We start from the raw sequence: 22,312 nt of genomic DNA, 5'->3' as shown, positions 1-22,312 counted from the left end.
CTGAATGATGGGGCTGTCTTTTCTTAGAGGGACCTGAGCAGTTTCAACTTTCTAGGGTAGAAGACTATTTTAGGATTGATTATGTTTATTAGATAGCTATTTTTTTATATTAAGTCTTTGAGTTGTATGTTTTGATCAATTGCATGATTATTTACATTGGTTTATTTCAAAGAATATTTATACTTTTTTATATTACTAGCAACATAAACCTGCTAAAGATTTCTCCATGACAACCATTATACATTCAGCATTGTCAGAGAAGATCGTGTTGTGGTGGCTTCTTAACTCTGTGTGACATTTGTGACCAGAAGCATGTTATGTGAGGGCTTTAAAATTTCTCCAAACACCTCATATGCCCCGCATGAATGCTAACCTGATGAAGCATGGATAGTGAAGAGCAGAAGGGAAATACACCAGGTTTGCCATCAGATAAATTAAAAAAATTTTCAATTACATTCAATATGAAATTTTTAAATACCTATGCTTTTCATATACCTCCTATAATACCTAGGCTTCTAATAAATTACTTCCAAATATATAAAAGAAAGTATTTATACAGCAGGGCACATATTTTCTTATTTTTAATTTCTCTGTACAAACATTCAAGTACTCAAGTTGAAGTAGGAAGCAAAAGAAACAGAGTTCCAAATTAAGATATCTGTTATAGATATGAGTCTGTAAGTCTTTTGTTGAGAGGAATCTCCAAAATCATTTATTTAGACATGTGTTTTTATATTAAGAATCCCAGGTCCTGAGTGTTTAAGTGTCTTGCCAAAGATCTGAAAAATATCTCTTGGCGGAATCAGGACTTGGACCCAAAGCCTTCCAACTCTCATCTTCCTTCTTCTCCGTTGTGCCTTCCTGAGGACTGTCCTGATTCATTTTAAAGCTTCCAGTCCCATAAATTGCAATTATTAGTGTGTAACTGATATTTAGAGTAAAATAGGTTAGACTGCACCTTAATGACTCTCCTTATGCCAAGCCTGTCTCCTGGGATGTTAAGCACCTATTGTTTTGCTTTGTTCTTTTTGCCTTTTTTCCTTTCTGAATAATTATGAACAGCCAGTTGAAAAAAGGTATGTAGGTGTGCTTATAATGTGACTATTTATGTTTCTAACCCCTGAAAATGACTTACTTTCAGTGAATCATCTGTCATTCTTTTCCAGCTTTTCCACCCGTAGTCTTACAGGGACTGGGTTCCTTATTCTCTGATACTTTGAAATTGTCAATTGAAATGAAACATTGCTTGAAAAAGAAAGTTAAATAGCCTTTTTTCTTGACTTCATATTTCCTCAGTAACAGTGTCTACTTCTTTCCGAGGCTGATAGTAGGTGAAGCATCCACCTTGTATTAAAATTGTACTTGTCTAGATGTGTTGAATGTCCAGTTGGAAAGTTGGACCCCTTTAAGTGGGTCCATAAACTCATTCATGTTTTGCATAGTTTTTTACCCATCTCATGGCTTTGGTTTATCAAAGGTGTATTTATGGAACACCTTCTTAAATAAAAAGGTTTTCTTCCTTGATAATGATGACTTTACCACTGAGATATATTCCAGAAATTTAAAAATTCTCACTCTCGTGTAATAACATCATAATTAGCAAATTTAACATGTTGTCAGTTAGAAAAGTTTGGGAAAGTCTTTTGATTACTTTCAAACCCTTACAAATATTGAGGTCACTTTCAACTTCATGTCTTTATATACTTGTGTCTAAATCATTTATATACTGGTACCTAAATAATTGATTAGATTTATGCTTTTAAAAATTCAACACAGGGGCTTCTTCTTGCCACCTTCGTGGCTGGACATGGCGCCTGCTGCCCCTTACCCAGACCCTGCCACCAGAAGGTGGCAAGAGGAAGCCCCTGAAACAGCCCAAGAAGCAGGCCAATGAGATGGACGAGGAAGATAAGGCATTTGAGCAGAAGTAGAAAGAGGAGCAGAAGAAACTTGAGCTAAAAGCAAAGGCCATGGGGAAGGGCCCCCTGGCCACGGGTGGAATTAAGAAAGCTGGCAAAAAGTGAGCGGTTCTTGTGACTGGGGCACTGATGATCCTTCATTCCATTCCTGTTTTAACATCTGGATTCCCTGTCATAGCATCTCTTGCCACCTATAGCTAGGTTGTCTGGGAGCCTGTTGGACATTTAAGAATAAACTTTTATAAAAAAGAATCATAACAATAGTCGTGCAGTGGCTCTTCTTCTTAGCTCTTCTCACTCTGCCATTTCAACCGTAGCTGTGAGGTCAGAGTGAACCCAGCCCAGAATCCTGTCAGAGCGTGTTCTTCAGTCTCTGTTCCATCCAGAATTCTGTACCCCCTGGAATTAAACCAACTCCTTTGAAAATAAATAAATAAATAAAAATTAAAAAATAAAAATTCAGCTCCGAACCCACTTAAATAAACGTTCTTCCTTCTATTACAGGCCATCTCATGTATTGGCCATGAAGGAAAGGGCGCAGTAGTCAGTATGAATGTAGTCAGTATGCGTTTTCAGGCCCGGCCCCGTGTGTGTCACTATCTGCTGGAATTCTTTTTTCATGCAACTTAGCCTGAATTGATTAGTGGCATCTACAAAGGTTCATACTTTAGGTTTCTTCTTACATTTTTCAGTAATTATCAGAAAGGTTATCCATATTTGACGGTTTGCTTTTTACCTTTTTAAATGATTATTTATTGGAGCCACAGAGTGCTTGTTGAAAGAGGGGTTAGAATGAAATGAATCCTTCATTGACCAAGACTTTTGTTTTAACTTAAAAATGAATTCCGAAATATTAATAACTTGTTTTCTTGCCAACAGAAAAGCAAAAACAATTTAAATGATTACCAGCAAGTTAGGTGTGTGTTTATACAACAATATCTACTGAGGAGAGGAAACTGTTGTACAGTTGACCCTCAAACAATGTGGGGATTGGGGCTCTAACACCACCCCCTCCACACACAGCTGAAAACCTACATATAACTTTGAATCCTGCACAACTTAACTACTAAGAGCATACTGTGGGCCGACAGCCTTACTGATAACATTAACAGCCGATTAACACTTTTTTTGTTTTATGTATTATACACTGTATTCTTACAATAAACTAAGCTAGAGAAAAGAACTGTTATTAAGAAAATGAAAAGAGAATACATTGACCATACTGTGTATTTATTGATAGTATAACTTCACATCATCTGTTTACAAGATGGAAAAAAGTCCACATATAATTGGATCCCTGCAGTTCAAACCTGTATTGTTCAAGAGTTCATCTGTGCTATGAAACCCTTTTAAGGAAGCTGCTTTGAAATTTATGTTCATTATTATGTTTTTTTAACCCCATAAATGAGGATCATCTTTTAAATGTTTTATTTTGTATTAGGAGCAAATGTCAATTGTCAAGCCTTGGACAAAGCTACTCCCTTGTTCATTGCTGCTCAAGAGGGCCACACCGAATGTGTGGAGCTTTTGCTGTCCAGTGGGGCAGATCCTAATCTCTACTGTAATGAGGACAATTGGCAGTTACCTATTCATGCAGCTGCACAGATGGGCCATACAGAGTAAGTGTTAAATGTGGAAAATAAAAATAGTTTCATAATTGAAAGGTAATAAGGAGTAAGTCTTCTGGCCAGACCTATTACCTCCAGACAAAATCCTTGGTATTTTCTTCTCTACCAAACTGCTGAGCGACTAGATCCACCCCAACCTCTGTCCCCCACACTAATCTCAGTTCCTCTTAGTTACGCACTTTTCCAGTGTAAGGCAGGAGCTGTGGCTGGAAATGGGACAACCCCAGGGGCTTTCTCAGGGTGTTAAGTCTTCCCCCTGATTTCACAAGCTATGGCCATACTCTTACACTATTCTCCAGTTTTATGCCAGGCATCTTTAGTTAGCTGTCTGATGGTCTTATTACTTATTTACCTTACTTCCCTGATCCCAGAAAACTTTTGAGTTTGTGACGCCTGTTGGAGTCAGTCTTTTGTGTGGTCTGAGTAGGTCTCCCGTTTTGAACCTTTTGATTAGACTTTTGTTTATCTAATCTCAAATCCAAACCAGTAATTTTCCCTGCTCATATTACTTTCTCCTTAGCTAGAAGTTCTCATGAAACTTTTGGGGGAGAGAGAGAGAGAGAGAGAGAGAGAGAGAGAGAGAAAGAGAAAGAGAAATAAATGATGGTTGGAAAGCCTTGAAATTGGGAGTTCCAGGAATCTTGGAAGTTAATAATCTGGTTATACATATGAGAATACAGTGGTTTATCTTATTATAAATTGGCAATGAACGAGTTTTTAAAATATATGATTAAAGTCTTTAGAGTCACAATTCTACAATAATAACTTTATAGCTATTGTGAGTTTTATTTAATTAAAAAATTATAGTGACATTGCCATTAGTATTTGTTTAGTAGGAAAGCAGATTCTGCAATTTGGTTATTATGACACTAGGTGGCATGGTATTTTACTGTTTGCTTAAAGATACCTGTGAGCATGTTTGTGCCTCCTAGAAGAGTATTTATCTGACCCATTAAAAAAATTAAACATGTTTAAGAGGTTTAAACAAATTCTTCATTTTAACACAATATTTGGGTTTTAAAATTTGGTATTTTTCTTAATTCTCAGTTGTTTATTTAAACATAAATCTTAGGTATAAACATAAGATCTTTAAATCTGAGCTTTAAATTGGTACCAAAACCTCTTGGGAATTTGTCCTTATTCATCCTCAATTTTGAGAATTCTGTTTGACCCTGATGATTTCTTCCATAGACTACTTCTAAGGTAAGCTCTGTAAGTGTAAGCTCTCCTATTATCATCTATTATCTATTGGTGATAGGTAATACTATTGTCGTCTTAGGTCTACCTTAAATAAAGAAAGGTATCAGAGAGAAAGAACATACTTTGGAGTAGCCCTGCCTTTCTTTTCCCAGAAAGAGGGAGGATTTGCTGGCTTTCATTATCTCTAGTTTTATTTTTAATTTTAGAAAAGTAGACTAGTCCTTTCTCTGAGCTGAGTGCTGGAGGTAAGTTTACAAATAATAGAAGGACTTCTGTTTTAATGATTTTCTTAAGAACTTTTTCTGCTTATCAATCAATTTTCTTTATAAATATTTCTCAGTGTTTAAAGAGCTCATATTCTTTTTCAGAGAATAGAATATTTGAGCAGAAATTCACATTTCTTCCTGATGAAAATACTATTCATTTCATGTTACTTACCATTAAAAAAAGTTCTTATTAATTAGAAAAATAAAACTTTAGTTTGTACTTTAAGAAGGAAAATAACTTATTTCTTGATACAAGTTTATATTTACTACAATGAAGTTTGAAATAATTGATTAGGTCCTAAAATATCTAATATAAAATGTGAATTTTGGGGAGTATGGTCATGATGATAGGGTAAATAATTATTGAAAAAATAAGAAAGAACACTCAGTTACCTATTTACTTATAAGAACACTATTCTGTTTCAAATCAATTTAAGGGTCTTTGTATTGAGCAACAATAAGTGTAACACTTTGGAGTATATAGCCTGTAATAATTTAGTATAGTAGAAGCTATGCTGAAGACAGACTTTTATGATGCGTATATCAATAGGTGACTTTAAATGTGTGCTGTAGAAATGTTGCCTATACTTATGTGCATATGAACACATTAAAGTGCTTTTGCATTTGTGTACTTGCAGAATCTTGGACTTGCTAATACCACGTACTAGCCGTGTCTGTGACACTGGACTAGACAAAGTGAGCCCTGTCTACTCAGCAGTGTTTGGAGGACACGAAGACTGCTTGGAGATGTTACTCCAGCACGGCTACAGCCCAGATGCCCAGATGTGCCTCGTCTTTGGATTTAGTTCTCCCCTATGTATGGCTTTCCAAAAAGAGTATGTATATTTGCTATGTTTTTATTCTTTTTTTCTATATGGAGATGTATTTCTAATTCTTGACTTTCTTTTATGATGAAGCTTAATATCTCTTAGTGCTAAACTGTAAACTTAAAAACAGAAAACACACAAACAGAAAAAACCCTCTATAATGTACCTTGTCCAGTCCAAGTACAGTAAAAATGAGGTGATAATGTCAGCTTAGTAAGTAAGTTTCTTATTTATTTTCCAGATCCAAAGAGGGAAGTGATTTTTTTCCCTTCCCTCTTTGGATCTGGAAAATAAATAAGAGAGGGGGAAAGAAAAAGAGAGGGAGAGAAACATCAATCTTTCACGCCCCAAACCAGGGACCTGGCCCGCAACCCAGGCATGTGTGCTGGCTGGGAATCGAACTGGTGACCTTTCGGTTTGCCAGCCAGTGTTCAGTCCAGTGAACCACACTTGCCAGGATGGATTCTATTTTTAGTGTAGCAATTTTAAAGACTACTTTAATTATATTAAATAAATTCAGGAATTCTCTGATATCCTTGGTCTCTAAAACAATTTATAAATTAAAACAAACTTCCAGTTGTGTGATGAATAAGGTCTGAGTGCCTGAGAACAACATGGTGACTTGTAGTTGACAACACTGTGTTGTACAACTGACATTCGCTAAGAGAGTAGAACCCAAGTTCTTTCCCCCTCCCTAAAGAGGTAAATAATGTGTGAGGTGATGTATGTGTTAATTCGATGGAGGGAATTTTTTCATGATGTGTACATTTATGGAATCATCATTTCGTATACTTCAAATATCTGTCAGTCTCATTTGTTAATTATACCCCCAATAAAGCTGGGAGGAAAAATTGAAAATGACTGTATCAAATAAGGCATTGACTATGTTTCAGGTTATTTACTAATTGTAATTTGTATTTATAAGACTTGTTATAAACCTAAAAATAAGTTTTGTAGATATTATTGTATTTGGCACGTAGCATTGTCTATGTGAGTCAGAATAATTAAATTAAAATTTCTGATGACCTGCAATGATCCTATAAGGTAGAAGAAGTGAATTACTGCTGTTTTATTAGCTTCTGGCCAGTCCTTGTATATTAAGACTCCCAAAGTTTTAAAATACACAGTAAGAATGTAAGAAAAACCGTGTTAGGTAATATCTGTGGTTCATCCAATGATGGACCACAGTAGTGGGGTAAGTTGTGCAGATAGATGCTGTTGTTTTTAATGACACAAAAGAGGTTGCAGTCATACCTCAAACTGCATTGGCTTTCCTGAATTCACTGTTTGTTATCTATGATTTAATTTGAACATTTATCAGAAACTTACTAAGCTTTTGAGTCTACCATCTCTTAACAATTTGCTATGTAGAATAGTTCATTTTATGTATTTTGAATTTAAGTTTCCAAGTGTATTTTATAGTCTGAATATTTGGGGTTTTGCCTAATCTGAGTCTCTGAGACCTACTCTATGCATAACTTTCATGATTTCATATAAATTTATTTTAAGTTTTGTCTTTCCGAACCCTTTAGTTCACCCTCAGTAAGGCTGCATCGATGACTTTAGTATTGTTTCAGTTGTTTTTCTCCATTCATATCTAACTCCCTTCTGTATTATTATTAGGTCAATTGGACTGGACTTTTAAAGACTAGATCAGAACATGATGATTTTGGATAGTTTGTATGTGTGTGCAATGTAATGATGGTTGTGTTTTCTTAACCTTCATTTTACTTTTTGGAGGAATGATATTATTAGCCTTTCTGCCTCATCATCTTATTAAAATATAACATATAACATACAATGCAGGGCTCCAGTTAACCATGAAACACCTTAAAATTAATGTTTTTCTGGCCTGAGGAGTTCGGTAAATAGAACCATGTGGGACAGAGAATGTGGGGGGACCCTGGGGAAGAAGAGGACTGGAAAAGGCGATCCTCTCATTCCGTGTACGAACGTGCGTATGTCCCGAGCTCCCGCCAGGCTTTGAATACACAGACCCAAGTTGTTGAAAACAAGTTTTAACTACCACCCGAGTCTCAGGTTAACCCTCTGAATGGCGTATTTCACGGGACGGATCCAGAGCAGCATAGCAATGCCTTTAAGAACCGAACTGACATTGGAATCACTGTCTACAGAAGGTGAAACAGAAACTGCAGTCTGGCCTTTCTGTGCTTCCTACAGTGGGGTCCATAGAACATTGTCCTGGGTTGCTGTCATAACTTAAAGGGGAACTTCACCATGTCTGGAGCCCTTGATGTCGTGCAGTTGAAGAAGGCAGGATGTCCACAAATTCCTTGCTTTTAGGAGCCCAGTTAAGTGTCATGCAACTGGACTTGAAAATGGAACAGTACATTTACCAAAGGAATAGTGATGGCATAGGCATCATAGATTTTAAGAGAACCTGGGAGAAGCTTCTGCTGGCAGCTTGTGCCATTGTGACCACTGAAAATCTGGCAGATGTCAGTGTCATATCATCCAGAAGTACTTGCCAGTGAACTGTGCTGAGGTTTCCTGCTGCCACCGGAGTTCACTTTGGAACCTTCCCTATTGGATCCAGGAGCCGAGACTTCTGGTGGTTACTGATCCCAGGGCTAACCACTGGCTTCTCACAGACATTTTATGTTAATCTGCCTGCTAGTCTCTGTATGACACAGACTTTCCTCTGCTGTATGTGGACACTGCCATCCCGTGCAACAACAAGGGGCTCTCTCAGTGGGTCTCTCAAGGGATTCTGGTCCAGAAAGTTCTGTGCGTGTGTACTATCGTCTCCCATGAGCACCCGTGGGAGGTCATGCCTCATCTCTGCTTCTACAGAGATCCTGAAGAGATTGAAAAACAATAGCAGGCTGATGCTGACAAGGCTGTGACCAGAGAGGAATTTCAGGGTGAATGGACTGCTCTAGCTCCTGAGTTTGTCGCTGTTCAACCTGAGTTCTCAGACTGGTTGGAAGGCACACGGGTGCTCCCTGTGCTTATTTAGCAGTTTCCTACTGAACACCGGGGTGCTCAACCTGCCACTGAAGACTGGTCTGTAGCCCCCTCACTCAGTGCTCAGGCCACTGAATGGGTAGGGGTAACCACTGAGTGGCCTTAAGCTGTTCCTCCACAAACTCCTAAACAAAATGGAAGTAAAGTTGGTGGAAATTAAGCAGTTTCTAAAAAAATAATCGCAGTGTGAACCTAACTAGGTTATATGTTTGCTGAAATAAATAAAGCGACAAAAATCAATATTCTTCAAAGGATTGTAACAGGACCCAGAGTCTGTACAACATTAACATTCACAATGTTCAGGATACATTCTAAAACTACTTGACATGTGAAGAACCAGTAAAATATGACCAGTTCTCAAGAGAAAAGACACTTAGTAGGCGCCAACCCTGAGGTGATACAGATGTTGGAAATATCAAATATTGAAAGCAACTATTAAAATTATTCTTTATGAGGTAAATACACTTGAAGTAAATAAAGGTAGAAATTCTCAGCTGAGAAATAGAAACTATAAAAAAGGAATCAAACAGCAATGTTATAAGTGAAAAATAACTAAAATGCAAAATTTATTGTATTAGCTCCATAGCAGAGTGGAATTGACAGAATCAGTTAACTTGAAGATAGACCAATAAAATTATCCAAACTGAAGAACAGAGTTCAGAAAAAAAGATTGGGAAAACAAAGCAAAACAAAATAAAAAAGGAACGAAGCCTCGGGGGACCTGAGGGGCAATATGAATGGGTTGACATTCATATCATTCAAGTGCAGGAGGAGAAGAGAGATTGGCACAGAAAAATTTTGTGAACTAATGATGTCCAAAAACTTCCCAACAGTGAATGAAGATGTAAATTTACAGATTTAGGAAACTTACTAAACTGATGCAGGATGAAGCCAAAGAAAAGCATGTTCAATATAATCAAATTCTTGAAAATCAAAAGTAAAGAAGCAGCAATGTGGTGATAGGGGTTCTTGGTCACAGACATGAGCTATGAACCTTTGTTTTTTGCTCTTCTTGGAAATTTTGCTCTGTGAAGTGGCCCTATGGAACATAATTGAAACCTGGTTTGTTGGCTTTAGAAGGGCTTGTCAGCTGTTTTCTTCCATGTGGGAACTTGTAATTGGACCAAATGTATTCTTAATTAGTAAGGTAGTTTTTCAGAAATCATTGGAAGATAGTATTTGTTAGCCTATAGGGAAAAAGCTAAAACATCAAGATACCTGTTTCATGAGAATAACTTCTCCTAGTCTTTCTAATTGACTTTTCATTTGCCTGGGATCCATGGCAATAGATTTCATTTTTGTACACTTTCGCCATTTGTCAACTACTTTGTGGGGAATTTAATTGAAGAGAAATCTTTTCCCAGGGCCAAATCTGAAAGATGGTAGTATCATAATCACATGTGCTTGCATTTAATAGGTATCTATAGAGGGATTGATATAAGTATAGTACATGGCACATAGTAGAAGAATATCAAGGTAATTTTCTTCTTTCTACCATCCTTTGTTTATCTAGAAAACAATATACATTAAAATTTTGGTGTCTATACTACATTTCTGTTAGCTAGTGTCTGCCTATTAGTTCGAATTCTGTCACTGTTCATGTAATCTGAAGATCATTTGATTATTTGGGGACTCTGTATAAAACTGTACTGGTCAAGGAGGAAAACTGATGGTCTCCTAGTAGGTTTTGTTTAGTATATCAAGAGAGTAATATAGCTGGGTGTCTGGGGAAAAAATCAAAATTGAAAAATTTATTAATTTTTTTCAGTAAGTGCACCTCTTAAAGTTTGGATTCTCTACAGCAGTGATTTTCAACTTTTTAAATCTCATGGCACACATAAACTAATTACTAAAATTCTGCAGCATACTGAAAAATATACTCTTATTTTTTTGCCAATCTGACAAAAAAATTAGGTATAACTTTTATTCATTCACACCAGATGGCTATTGTGTTGGCTGTTGTCATTTTTTTTTTATTTGACAGTCTAAGGGAAAAGAGGTCAGTGCCTCTGACTAAATAGTCAGGTATTTCATGTTTTAAAAATTCTTATGTCACACTGGTTGAAAATTGCTGCTCTACAGTGTCATATCTAAATTAATTAAATTAACTAGAATTCCCACTTAAAAAGCAAGGATAATTTAATGTAATTTTTATTTAAAATAACTATCATGTTCTATTGCTCCATAATGAAACAGTGTATGAATTTTCTGTATTCCATTTAGCAATTATTAATGAGGAATTGAGTTTTGGTCATAATAATGGTACTAGGGAAATTCAAAAACTCCAGTTTTCAAAATAATTATTAGTCAAATTTGGAGAGAATTGCTAATAGATAATGAGGTAAGTTTAGTGGTATAAATTTTGAAATTTTTATAGCAACAGTATGTTATTACAGTAATTTTAGTTTGGTGTGAGATTGTTGTATAAAATGATTTGATCAACATTTATCTGACTTTAGATGTTAATGAGTTAACAACTTTTGTTTTCTCATTCGTGTGTATGTGTTTTTTGGCACTTCTCTGAGATCTAGACATTTAACATTTGTGGCTCTTCTTGAACTATTTGGCCTATTGTGTTGTAGTGAACTTCTGTCTCTTTTATAAATGCTATAATTTTAATATCAAACAGTAATGAAAATAATAAGTATAAATAATGGCTCTGTATTTTACGATTTTCCTTCTTCATTGTTTTATTCAGGTGATTTAACGTTAACTCAGGATTAGCATCCTGAAAGGTTTTTGCAGGGTATCCCTTTGAGAGGATGAGCTTCCATTTGAAGCAGTGACCTTTCGCTTTCTCACCACCCTGAGGAATAGTGGAAAGGTGTCTCCTCCACCACTGGACAAAGCAGTCTTTGTCCCTCGGGGCTAAAAAGTTAACAACTACAGTGACATGAAAGCCAGTCTTTCAAGGGCACAGTTGAGTAATTCAACTGAAATGAGAAAATACAAGAAAAAGACTCCTTTAACTGGAATGTGTGAAAGTGGAGGGAAGTTGAGAAATTTCAGGACAATTGGAACAGATATTAATGCCTTTCATATGAGACTGCAGGAAGAGCTCATGGCTTCTTTGACCTGATTTTGTATTTCAAATTGATACTGATCATTGTTAGCCTATTTTGTAGAAATTGTTGTGTTTTTTCTTACCATCACATCACACATAGGTACATCTGATGAGACCTAATGTCTTTATTTTGTTTTCAACAAATGGCTGAAAGCCATTCAGTAAAACTTTCTTTATGATCTTTGATCATTCAGCTAACAAGTTGGTTAGATTATTTTTTTGGCTAATTAAACACAAAATGCTCCAGATGTTTGCCCATTTGTGTTTGTTTAAAATAAATCTCATTAAGTTTACTAAATTAAATTTGTTAAAATAAATCGTGTTGGATTTTCTTTTACTGTGCTTCCTTTGATCTGGGCACTGTTTCTGTGCACATTTTCTAACTTCAAAGAGCAGAATAAGGAAAAATATACAGGCCCAAAGATAAAGTTTAGACATGTCTTTTTTAGGTTTTAAATTTCTCCTCAATCTCAGTATTTGATGATTTTTTCACTGTTTATATAACATGCAGTCTCTTAATGTGTCAAATTTAGTTCTTTATATTTATATTATGTGGATCAGCAGACTTTTGGTCCTGTCCAAAATGTCCACGATTAGAAAACATCCGTGGGTTCAGCTAGCCCATAATGTTTATTTTTACTTTTGGTTTCAGACATAAAAAATAGTACCAGGTTTTATTGTGTTGTGGTGGTATTGTCAATAATAATCCTTTTTGCTTTGGTAGCCTAACTGGTAATGGCTTATGGGGTATGGTAGATGGGTGGGTGTGGATCAAGTGTCTCTTTGGGCATTTTGGTACAGAACCAATTATATCAAGGACTTTTTGGCATGGACCAAATATTTTTTTGGACGTTTTGATACAGGACCAAATATCAAGGACAGGACCAAATGTCCTGCAATGGTTAAATAGGATGCACTGTTTCTTTTTAAAGTTTAGACTTGAAGAATTTTTTTGATTCTTCATCAGAATTTAAGAGAAAATTTGTTTCATAAGAAGAGAATTTGTTTAAAGTCTTAAGAGAAATGCATACATATGTTCATGGAATTTATCATTTAATCAAAGGTTATCTATGCCCAGGGTCTACTGTTGCTCAGTAACATGTATTATCATAGGGAGCGCTGACGTTGCTTGTGTTTCTGGAGTTTGCACATTAATTAAGACCTTCAGCCTTCCCAGAAGCTCAGGGCATGCCAACAGAGTTTTGTGATTCTCCAGATTATTTTATGTTTATTATTCACCATATAATGGGTTGTTTTGTTGGAAATGGGTTAATATTGTAGCACTAGGCAGTTTTATAAGTCTTTTAGGAGTGTGCTTTTGTCTCTTCTAACACAAGGCTAACTGGAAGAAGTTTAAAGGTGGGTTTTCCGAAATGTGTTTTTGTAGAATACTAATTCTATAGATTGTTAATAGATATTATATGGGGTAAAATAGTTAAGTTTGGAAAACATAGGGTTAAGTAATGTTAAATAGATTTCTTTCTTGAAGGCTTCTAAGAATTTTTTTTTTTAAATGGTGGTTTGTGAATTAAGAAGGGAATAAATCTACAAAAGTTTGAAAAGTTTGGGAACATAGGATGAACTTATGTTTACAGTAATTATACTATTGTTCCCATGTTTGTAGTCTTTTGGGGCACTTTATACTCTATAGTATACTTATTTGAGGTTAGTGATTGTATCCTTTGCTTTAATTTTAGACCTACTTCTCAAAGGTGTCTGGAGGTTGAAGAAAAATGTTTTAGCATATAATTTGAATATGTACTAGAATAGTGTATAAAAATATGTTTATCTTATATTTTCTTTTTCAGACTCTATACTATAGGGTTTCTCAAATATTTTCATTTCAGAGTCTTTTTTATATGGATCATTTTCAGGGACTAATGTTTCATGTTGAAATTTTCACAAAAAAGTCTCTTGGTTTTGTAGTTCTTTTTTTTCTAAATGGAAAATCTGTAACACTTAATCTGATAGGTGTATTTACAGCTCACATTTACCTTTGTATTCTATAGCAAAAGTATGTCCTCTGTAAGAGCTACTGATGGTTTCAAAGCAGTAAAGATGGCTTCAGAGGGAAGAATTGAGCCAATCCCTGAGCTGCACATGTAAACACACATACCCTTGAAAATTGCCAGGCTTCTTGAGAATGATATGTAACATTTGTAACAAGTGAATGTCTTGAGCTTTTCTTACAGTTTGCCTGCATATTTTTTGAAATATGTTCAATAGTCCATATATAGTTTGTCTGTTCTACAGTGGATCCAGCAAGTAATAATAACTGCAGGCAAAATAATGAGAACCTAATGGGGTCGAAGTGGTTGGAATAAATTGGTGATAACTGTGTAGGACTGTAAGTCAGAAGTGTATCCTTCAACATTTCTTTCAGTGCAGGACTGCTGGCCATGAATTCCCTCAGCTTTCCTGTGTCTGAAAACAGCCAGAGGAACATACATAAATGTACAGGGCTGTTCTCAAGAACAGTGATCTAATGATGGACTTCTTATCAGGGACAGATAGCAAGATACTAGACAGACAACAAAGTTATTAATTTTTATAAAGAGGTTTTGAATATAGATTTTTAAATTGCTGTGAAGATAGTTAAAAGTAAAGAAAATATTGTTTAATCTTTTAAAGAAAAGAATCACAGATTGGGGTATAAGTGAAATAGATTTATAAAAATATGTATGGGTTAAGTGACATTTTACTAATGTATATAGTGTTTTAACTGCTTTAAAACCTTGGTTTAAAGTTCTACAGTAAGTCCTCAGAAGTAGGGGTCTCACTTGAGAACGGTTTAAACAGTTACATTGCTTTTATCTATAGTGCCTCTTATTTATATTCTATAACACTATGGTTAAATATTTTTATTTGTTTAAAATAGCATTAATGTCAGTTTCAAAAGGAGAATAATTTTATTCTTACATATTTTTTTCACAGTTGTCTATATAGTAAACATATGTATTATTGGGCTTTATAACAGTTAAAATTATATCATAGTTTTTTTTAAGTGGTCATACAACCATCGTAATTGCAGTTTTTGATGAATATATTATATTTTGTACTTACCCACTCTTCTATTATTCAACATTTAGGCAATTTCTTTCTTTTTAAAGTCTGTTATAGATAATACTATGGTTAACATTGGTACAAATAAAATATAATTTAAAAAAATTTTACCTCCTGGATAAAGTCCCATGATTAATGTGTATTATATTTTATTTTAGTTTATATGGTGTTTTACTTCACATATCATTTATTTTACAAATACTTGCAAAGGGCTAATTCTGTGCCAGAAAGGGTAAGTAACTCATTCACAGTCACATAGCTAGTCAGTGGCTGAGCAGACTGGCTCCGGGGTCTGTGCTCTTACAGCTTTGGTACTTTTTTTTCACACATCTTGCCAGCTCACTCTCTCAGAAAAGGACCACACTTATTTTCAATCAGTTTAACCACGACTTACCAGTATTGAATGATGAAATATTTAAAAAATAACCAGTTTAATAGGTACCAATTGATATACTTTTATTCTATAAAAGTACTTGAGAAAGTAGATTAATTTAGAAATAAAGCTATAAGTTAAATTTTTGTTCATTAAAAAAAAGCTTTTCTATGTGATTATTTTTTACCATCAGACATTTGAAAGTAAAGGGGACAATGACTAGGGTTATTGCCAAAGGAGATGGTATTTTGGAGATTGCTAGAATGAGTCATCTGTCTATAGAGACAGATCACAGTGTTTAATAACTTCGTTTAATAAGTAGTTTGTAGTAGAGATACTAGATTGTACAAAAATACAAATTGAGAAGAGCTTTCTATATGTCAATGATAACTTTTAAAATTATTTAAGATGAATGTTTAGAATTCTAAGGGCACTTCCTGTTCATAGTTGAAAATTTAAAACACGCAGGAGAGTGTAAATTAAAAAGTAAAACCCTCTGCCCTGGCAGGAGCTTGGTCGGTTGGAGCAGCATCCTAGAGCGCCAAGGTTGTGGATGGGTCCCCTCTACTCCCCTCACCCCCACCCCCATCGGGGCACATACAGGAGTCAACCAGCGAATGCATAAATAAGTGGAACAACATATCGATGTCTCTCTCTCTCTCTTTCTAGAAGTCCAAAAAAAGAAAAAAGAAAAGAAAGAAGGAAAAAAGTAAAACCCTCCCTCTCTCCTAGTTTCTAATCTCAAATCCACTAGAAACATAAAAACCATCCACTATCCCATCTGCTGTTCTTATTTTGCAGCTGTAACTACTAGTAATTATTTGTAACATTTATTCTTATTTATTTTTTATGTAAAAGTCTAACTTCTTTCTTTTTATTTTTTTGGTGGAGCTGTGAATTCTTTGGAATTGTGAATACTCTTTTGAAATACGGAGTCCAGCTAAATGAACTTCATTTGGCATACTGCCTGAAGTATGAGAAGTTTTCGGTATTTCGTTACTTTTTAAAGAAAGGCTGCCCATTGGCATCATGGAACCATACATCTGAATTTATAAGTCATGCAATTAAAGCACAGGCAAAATACAAGGAATGGTTGCCATCTCTCCTACTTGCTGGATTTGACCCACTGAATCTTCTATGCAATTCTTGGTAAGCAATCCTACAGTAGTGAACCTTACCTTTTTGAATGAATATATGACCTTTAAGTTCCCGCAATTTCTTGAGACCTCATTTTGGGATGAGGGTGTGTGTGTGTGTGTGTATTAGACTGTGATGGTTGGATTGGGGGGTTGCTAATAGTGAGATTGAATGTAAGGACAGATTCTTGCCAAAAGATGGGAGGTAACTAACGGGAAGGGAGTAGAAAGGGGCAGATGCTAGTAAACTCTTCTGAGAGGTATATCCCTTCTACTCAGGCCATCTGTCATGCTCCTGTTAAAATGTCTCTGACAGAATGGTGTAGCTGCTTTGGAGATTTCTGTTATCCCTTAATCAACTAGATCGAGCACTTCTGTTGTGCAGCCTCTTGTTTATTTGAACTTTGTCTCCCTTAACATCTACTAATTTCTGAAGCAGCTGAGGATATAACTTGTTTACGTCAGGTATTTTCTTAGAAGGGTATCCTCTATGAGTGATTATATTGAAAGCTGGGTTAGGGTTTTTCTTGGGCAAGAAGAGGAAAACTGTTTCTACAGCCTCTAGCCCTTGCAAAAATTGTTAGTGTCTGGTTGGGGCTGAGGAGGTGACTGTAGCAGTGAGAGGACTCTTTTGGCCAGATAATTCAAGTACAAGAGAAAATAGAATAAACGTCTCCAGGAAAAAGTCTCCAGGGTAGTTTATAAAGTTTCAATAAATCATTATAAAAGGCTTAATTTTTGTGCTTTAAAATCTACCATTTACTAAAATAATGCTTAGACAAATACTGAGATTTTTGCGTGTCAGCAGAAAAGTGCTTTGATATGTTGTTGCTTATTTTTTCAAATGAGATCCTCCTGGCGTTCATGCAGGTGACGGAATGGTTTCTGCTTGTAAATTTAGTTTGGATTGCTGGGGACTCCATTTTCCACCTGGTGGCTTCTCCATCTGTATGTGAAGAACAGGTCTTTATTTGGCAGTATCCCAGCATTTCACCTTTTTATTATGTCTGCCATTATAAATAATTCAGCAATTTTCACTCAGCAGGGTTTTATGCTTAGGACTGCGGTAAGGGATTTGAGGAATGTAGAAGTAAAGGCAAAGTTTAGATACACCCTCTCATTTCGACTTTATTTTTTTTGTGTGTATGTACAAACGGGTTGAGTTTTGGTTATATTTACTTCTTTCTCCGACAGCTGATTATTACATAGTTATCTTTAAATGCTCATTGTTGCAATTTCCTCTATACCTTTGTAATACATTTTCACAAAGACATTGTATTTTCAAGATAAGTGAATGAAATATAAAGATTATTTAGACAGTTTATTGGGAAATCTCTGATTTTTAAAAGTTATTTGTATATGTATATTCGTCTTAACAGATATACACTCATACACATGCAACTGAGATATAAACACTCACTAATGAATGCTGTATCTAGCTATTAATAAGGCTATGTAAGTACCCTTAACATTTTACTTGGTGAATTTTATCTTGTGTCTGGGCTCCTGACAGCTAGCAGCAGTTGCTCCGCACCATTCTAAGATTCACCCACTGGCTATAGCTGGAAATCCAGCCAACATGTTGGGTAGCTGTTGGCAGCCTTGACAGCGCGCTCCCTTCCCTCTCTTACCTCACTTGATGCTTGTCCCCAAGGCACCCACGTTCTTCTCAGCCTCACGTGCTGTGTTCCGCTATTGAAGCTGCTCACTCAACTCCATGTTACTGGCCCACTACTTTCAGTTTTCTGGTTTCAAGTATATTTATTTCCGGTTTCTAGTTTTATTTCTTTAGCCGACACCTGGAATACTACCTGACACATGGTAGGCAGTGTTTAAAATTCTTTACTGTACTAACTTATTTACTAAAAAATACGCTAGGTACTATTATTTTTATTTTACAAAAGAGGAAATCGAAGCACAGTGATTAACATACTTGTCCAAGCTTACACAGCTAGTTAGTGCTGGGACTTAGATTTGAATCTGGGTTGTGCTGTAGTGTGGCTCAAATCTGCCTTTCTAACCACTGTGCTATCTAGTTATATCACTTAATTTTGGGTATCTTAATCCGTTGCCTAACCTGTTGATCTGTGCCAGCTTGCTCCTTTCAACTCTTGAATTAGGAAGAACCTATGCAGGGAAAAAAATTAAACACTGCCTTTTTTCCATTCTTCTTCACCAATTACATACACTGCTGGGAGGAGAGGGAATTATTTAGCTTTGTTCTCCTAGAAGGCTTGTAAAATTTACTCTCCCATACCAGTTCTGATAGAGACTTTCCTCCCCCAGTGTGAGTAGCTCATTTGAGAATTTCTGTGGTAATAAGCCACTGAATATAGTGTGAGCTATATTTATTGCATGGGTTAGGATGGAAAAGAGTAAGAACCAATAAACTACAAATTATTTTGAAGCAAATTGTAAAATTTACAGCTTTCTGGATTGAGAATGCCAACTGTATATAGCTTACTCAGAAGGGGTGACTTTAGTCACTTTATATTCATTAGAAAAATACAGTAGAAAATTTCACTTTAGCAATATGCTTAACATGGTCACATTTTTGTTCACTGTTCTTTCATTGAATGGGCAAAGCCACCATTTACACTGAATATGATAAATATTTTGCTTTCTTTGACCAAATTTACATTCATAGAGCTGTTATAAGAAAAATTCCCCCATAAAAATTCAATGTGCTGTTAAAGTGGATTTTGGTTATATCTTATTTATATCACATGTAAGTCTGTTGCTTAATCTTTGTCATGTAAATTATAAACGTCTTTCCTAGCTTTTTTTGGTCTTGAATGTTCTTTAAAAATGTATCTGGCTGAATAATTTGCCTATCACAACATAATCTACAAAGTTGAAATATTTTTTTTAACTTTAAATGCAAAACTAGGCACCCCCTACTGAATGTAATGCGTACCGTGTTTTGCTGTGTATAATGCACACCCATGGTTTTTGCCCTTTCAGGAAAAAAATCTTTTGTTTTAATTTTTTAACTCAATTTTTTACTTATTTATATTTAGATACTTGTTTTTGTATTATAAAGGAATTTTAACATTTATTTTTGAACATGTTATGGTATAAGAAATTTTATGTAACAAATAATTACAAAACATAAGAACAGATACAAGTTATTTCAGGCGCTACCTATGTATAATGGGCATCCTTATTTTCCCTAAAAACTTTGGGCAAAAAAGTGTGCATTATACATGACAAAACACAAGTAAGTAATAGAAAGTAAATGTCATCTGTGCATTTAGTTGATTAACTGTCCCTCATTTATGATTGTACAGCTGCTCTACGACATAATGCTCAGTGTAGTACAGTAACAATACATTTTTAGTGGCATTATCAGCATTGGTAAAATTAGTTATATTATCTAAAGTAGTGTAAATGGATGTATTTCTTGTGTGTGTTTAGATAACTGCATAAAAGTGACTTTGTATTTGGTCTCAGTGAGACCCAAAGCACATTAATGTGGCAAAATGAAATCATTTTGCTGCATAGAAAAGAAATAAGGAACCAGAACAAGTAGCCTTGGGTGTGGGGTTCCTAGAAAGTCAGGGAGATTTTTTTTGCTTTTGAACATACTTTATAATTTCATTTGTTCTCAGTATTTCCTGATAAGTTGTGATTTCATTGAAAGCTTCTTGAGAAGTAAAATGTTTTCCCAAGGCATTTGTGCAACATGAAGTTCTTTGTTATATAGAAGTTTTCATATTAGAGAATTACGAATTTGGGAAATAATTTTTATACTCTAATCAGTCATTTCAAGGATATTTTGACTCTGAATTACAAAAAGTAAGTTGCCTTTGAGATGAATATTATTCAGTTTCTTTTTTTTCCTTCTGTTTTTCCCCCCATCTTTAGACCTTGCTCATTAATGTTTCCAAAAAACCAACCAACCAACAAACAAAAATGACTTTGGAAAGAATTTCTGTATTTGTAGTAATTATTAGAGGCTGTAGTCATTTTCTTTTTCCTCAGACAGTGTGATGGTAGGGAGCTTGTCATTGGGTACAAGATGGGTAATCTTGTTAGAATGTGGTGTTCTCTGTAAGCTTTGACTGAATTTCATGTCATCAGGCCTGCTGAAACTTCCAAACCAGTTGTAGTAATAGCAAACATTTATGTAGCATTTTAGAGTGTTCAAGTATGTTTACTATATTTTCTCATATTGTTGTTTTAATTAGTCCCCTGAAATTGGCAGGGTAAGTATTCTTATTTTAAAGGGCCAGGCTCAAGGGCTTAAAGAGTTTCAGCAATATGTTTATAAGTGGAGGTAGTATTAGAAATCAAAACTTTTCTTCGACTAGTGCTTTTCATTAGGATTCAAGTACTTATAAAATTTGGGGAGGTCTCTTTTGAGTAGGTTGGTAGGAAATCTGAAATTATTTTGTAAAGATAGAGGGAGAACTGTTTGTCTTGAACAACTTCTTTCAGATCTTAGAGATGGAACTGATTCTGGTACATCCTTTAGAGGTGAATCTATAATGTGGAAAGTTCTTAGACGGGGACAGTTGTATATCCCTGGGAGTCGGGCAGAAACAAGCCAGTTTTTCCATGTAGTTAGTGTAGGGATGGATGGGGGTATTCAGGCTTTATCCTTTCGGGACTGTTAAAGCAAGATGGTCCAGTTGCGGGGAGATAATGGCAAATTCACTGATGACACTGGTGCTGTCTCTGTCTCTTCTTGACACTGCTGCTGGGGAAGGGGGAGGAAAGTTCCTACCCTCTTCAACAGTAGAGGTTCCTCTTGTCATCTATAGGACAAACTACACACGGAGTCAGTTCAGTTTCCTGTAGATGCTTATTCACATCCCCTGAGCTTGCCTCCAGTAACAGGAATATTTTCTATGCCCCAGTTTTCTGTCTTCCATATTAAGGTGTTGTAAGAATAGATATGTGGTGTTTTTAGGAGGAATCCCTGATGTATGTTGTGTCTAATGATGTGTTAACATCTTGCTAAAACAGGATTGAAGCAGTCAGTGATGACACCCTTATCTTCACTTTGGAGTTTACTAACTGGAGGAGACTTCCTCCAGCTGTTGACAAGATGCTCTCTGCTCGGGCCTCGAACTCCTCTTGGGCTCTACAGCAACATATTGGTAAGAAAGTACAATTTTAAAACACACCTCCCTACTTTTTCTTCTCTAGCTGTATTGTACTTTTACGAACTGTGCAAACTTACTAAATTGGGCATCATTTGCATTTTCTTTATGTGGAGGAAGGATGGGATTGTGAGGGGAGATGATAGTAATTTCCTTCCACAAAAATCTTATCTGATTTTATAACTTTAGCCTAAGGAGCATATAAAGAAAAGGATGTATTTACTGATATTTTAATTTAATGATATCCTTTTGTTTACTAAGTATTACATAAACAAAAGTGAGTTCTAAAAATCTTGTTAGTGAATATTTAGTTTGTCAGAAAATGCTAAACTTAATTTTCCTTTTCATGGTGTGTTTGTATTTGTGTTCTCTCTTAAATATGTTATCATCTCTAAAGGGAAGTATTACTGTGCTTTATTTCTACCTGTCCTTACTGAATATATAGTGATGTTTTGGTATAATATAACTATGGAGGTGAGCTGGGCGAAAATTCTGTGAATTGATTGATATTTTCTATGACTGTTTTAAAACAAATTCTCAACTAACTCTCACTTATTAAGAAGTTTAAGCTAATTAAAAAAATTAAAGAGCATGCAGTAGAAGATTTTACACAGGTTACTAGTTTAAACTAAAGTAGTTTAAACTAAATATATGCAAAGTATTCCTATTGTGTTTTTCAGATTTATTTTCCTTTAACTACATTTTGTTACCCAGATTATGTGTCTTAAGAAAATTATTTC

At 35.3% G+C, this 22,312-nt stretch overlaps 1 protein-coding gene and 1 pseudogene across 4 annotated transcripts in view; both read left to right on the top strand.

The window, feature by feature from the left end:
* Positions 1 to 22,312, top strand: part of ASB3 (ankyrin repeat and SOCS box containing 3) — an 87,950-nt gene that overhangs the window by 51,014 nt on the left and 14,624 nt on the right. For all 4 annotated transcript variants that reach the window (XM_024552802.3, XM_053925758.2, XM_053925759.1 and 1 more), the window contains exons 6-9: positions 3,361 to 3,538; positions 5,652 to 5,849; positions 16,220 to 16,477; positions 21,436 to 21,569. In XM_024552802.3, coding sequence (XP_024408570.2) covers positions 3,361 to 3,538; positions 5,652 to 5,849; positions 16,220 to 16,477; positions 21,436 to 21,569 — 768 coding nt within the window. The remainder of the gene's footprint in view (positions 1 to 3,360; positions 3,539 to 5,651; positions 5,850 to 16,219; positions 16,478 to 21,435; positions 21,570 to 22,312) is intronic.
* LOC112297996 (translation machinery-associated protein 7-like) lies at positions 1,055 to 3,354 on the top strand (annotated as a pseudogene).

This window comes from Desmodus rotundus, chromosome 5, assembly GCF_022682495.2.
Source record: "Desmodus rotundus isolate HL8 chromosome 5, HLdesRot8A.1, whole genome shotgun sequence".
Taxonomy (NCBI): domain Eukaryota; kingdom Metazoa; phylum Chordata; class Mammalia; order Chiroptera; family Phyllostomidae; genus Desmodus; species Desmodus rotundus.
The sequence above is the reverse complement of the archived record's forward strand: the minus strand, read 5'-3'. Positions and strand labels throughout refer to the sequence as shown.